This window comes from Penaeus japonicus, unplaced genomic scaffold (genome assembly GCF_977035675.1).
Source record: "Penaeus japonicus unplaced genomic scaffold, GWHDUDI00000001_assembly GWHDUDI00000008, whole genome shotgun sequence".
NCBI classification, from domain to species: domain Eukaryota; kingdom Metazoa; phylum Arthropoda; class Malacostraca; order Decapoda; family Penaeidae; genus Penaeus; species Penaeus japonicus.
Window position 1 is genome coordinate 11,562,544 of NW_028234410.1, and position 2,500 is coordinate 11,565,043.

General features: G+C 37.0%; 1 protein-coding gene across 2 annotated transcripts in view; it reads left to right on the forward strand.

Annotated features, from left to right (window-relative positions):
* LOC122246241 (uncharacterized) overlaps nucleotides 1–990 on the forward strand; it is a 247,692-nt gene extending 246,702 nt beyond the window's left edge. For both annotated transcript variants that reach the window (XM_086539082.1, XM_086539081.1), the window contains one exon: nucleotides 1–990. This exon is cut by the window's left edge and continues 99 nt beyond it. In XM_086539082.1, coding sequence (XP_086395208.1) covers nucleotides 1–51 — 51 coding nt within the window. In that variant the 3' untranslated portion in view covers nucleotides 52–990.
* Nucleotides 991–2,500: the final 1,510 nt, after the last annotated feature.

Here is a 2,500-nt window from a genome sequence, read left to right on the forward strand (position 1 = left end):
ACCTTCACTCACCACTTGATTTCCGTGAGGGTGAATTTATTCCATGAGTGAAGCTCATATACGTGAGTGATGTGATAAGTCTTTAGGTAAACTTCGTTGGAATCATTTTGATGTGAACTTTAGCTATCACTCGGGAAGTTATCTCGTGTGGGGAGGATTTACAGTTCAAATCTTATTTCTCGAGGAAGGTTGGGCTTCCTGTGGCAATAATTCACCGATTAAACGTTAATTAAATCAAATCTCTAAAATCATCATCACCATTAGTATCATTAGTATTTCGTCACACTTATCCCTATTTTCCATTACTGTCTATACTCATTTTTACCGCCATTAAACGCACATCCATCTTCCCCACCTTTATTCCCTGTCGCTGTACCTTCCTCCCCTCTCTTGTTTTTTTTTCTTTTTCTTCTTCTTCTTTAACTCACCTGTCCCCTGTCTTCCATTTATCACTAACCCTCCACTCCCCTAATTTACCATACATCTCCGTGGCTCCACTGGCCTTTTCCCATTTTCCTGGCCATTGGTCTTCCGTCTCACCTGTACCTCTCCCTCCCTTCTTTTATTCTCTCCCTCTCTATCGCCCTTTGTTCCATTATCCTACTTTTATTCATGCTATGTTCCTTGTTTCCACCCTCGTTTATTATGCATCGGCTTGTCTTGCCTATTCTTGTAAAAAATAATGATAGTGTAATTGTATGAAATAGTTATTCACGATCAACCTATCTAAAGAATAGGCAAAGTATGTACAGTGTACGGTAATAACTAATACGTGGAGAGTATTTTCTTGGCAACTATGCTAACAGAATAGTCTATGAATGTGAATTAGTAAATTAAACGGGGACGTCAGATTCAAACTGGAAATATCCTATTGATATTCCTTAATTAATTGCCTTTGTTTTGGATATTCTGAATATTTTACAATAAATTAGCATCAACATTCTGTTAATGAAGTCGTAGACTACGAAAGAATAGTGGAGAAGTTGTTGCTGTCATGGCTCCATGATAAGCTCCGCCCTCATCATCCGGGTACCCATAACTCAGCAACCAATCACCAATCAGGACAGCTCAATTGCCGCTGCTGATTGGCAGAAACAATCAAAGGAATGCCCATTTATTGAGCTCGTGAAGAAGAGGGTTAATCATAAAGAACATTTTCATTATGATTCAATTTTATTGAATTGTTAAATCATTATCAATTACCATTTGCCTCGATCATGCAAATCGTTCGGTTGTCTTTCAAAACAGCAAGGAATATTTCCTCTCCACTTCTCATGTTAAGAATCGAAGCGTTTTGGGTTTTAAATTTCGAAGGATTTATCCCTCTTGCCTGCAGCGGTTAGACCAAACACTACATTATGCTATCAAAACGTCTTGTTAATGCGAAGGTAGAACTTTCATTAGCATTACCATAATTGCAAACCTCTTGGCTACTTGGTTATGAGAGTTTAATGTTGCTACCTTGGTTTCTCGGCTAGGTAGGGGTTGGCAATCATGATGTGTATGTTTTTCTTGTATCTACACACACAGACACATACATAAACACACACACACACATAAGTGTGTGTGTGTGTGTGAGAGAGAGAGAGAGAGAAAGAGAGAGTAAGTGAGTGAGTGAGTGAGTGAGTGAGTGAGCGAATGAGTGAGTGAGTGAGTAAATGAGAGAAAGAGAGAGAGAAAAAAACGAGAGAGCGAGCGTGCGAGAGAGAGAGAGAGAGAGAGCGAGAGAGAGAGACAGAGCGAGCGAGCGAGCGAGCGAGCGAGAGAGAGAGAGAGAGAGAGAGAGAGAGAGAGAGAGAGAGAGAGAGAGAGAGAGAGAGAGAGAGAGAGAAAGGAATGAATATATGGATGCATTTACTACATAACATTTCATAAATTTCTAGTTCACTCCATCCACATGTTATTGAAATACTGCCCCTGTTTTTTACAGTAAACTTTAAATTGGTTAAGAAGTAAAGCAAAAAGATTAAAAGGTAAACTTCGAGACTTTTCAGATTTCGGTAATGCTTCTGGACATACCGTGTTTCGGTGTTTACTCTGTTGTTTTTGTTATCAGTAGTTTTGATGTTGTTTGTTATTGTAGCTCCTGTTTTTTTTTCTCTTTCTTATTCATATGTTTTATTATCATTATCATTATCATCATCATTATGATAATGATATTGATGATGTTGGTAATGATAATGATAATAATGATGATGATAGTAATAATGATAACAATAATGACGAGGATAATACTGATAATCATGATAATAATTATAGATATAATGATGATAATAAACATTGTTATTAACACCATTATCATTGTTATTATGATCGTTACTATTATCATTACTATAATTACCATTAACATAATGATCATCATCATCATCACCATCATCATCAATACTGACATTACAACATCACTACCAACACCATTACTCAAAACCACACGATAATCCACACGGCACAAGAAGGGGGGAAAAACAAAACAAAAGATAAAGAAAGTGAGAAGAAAAATAGA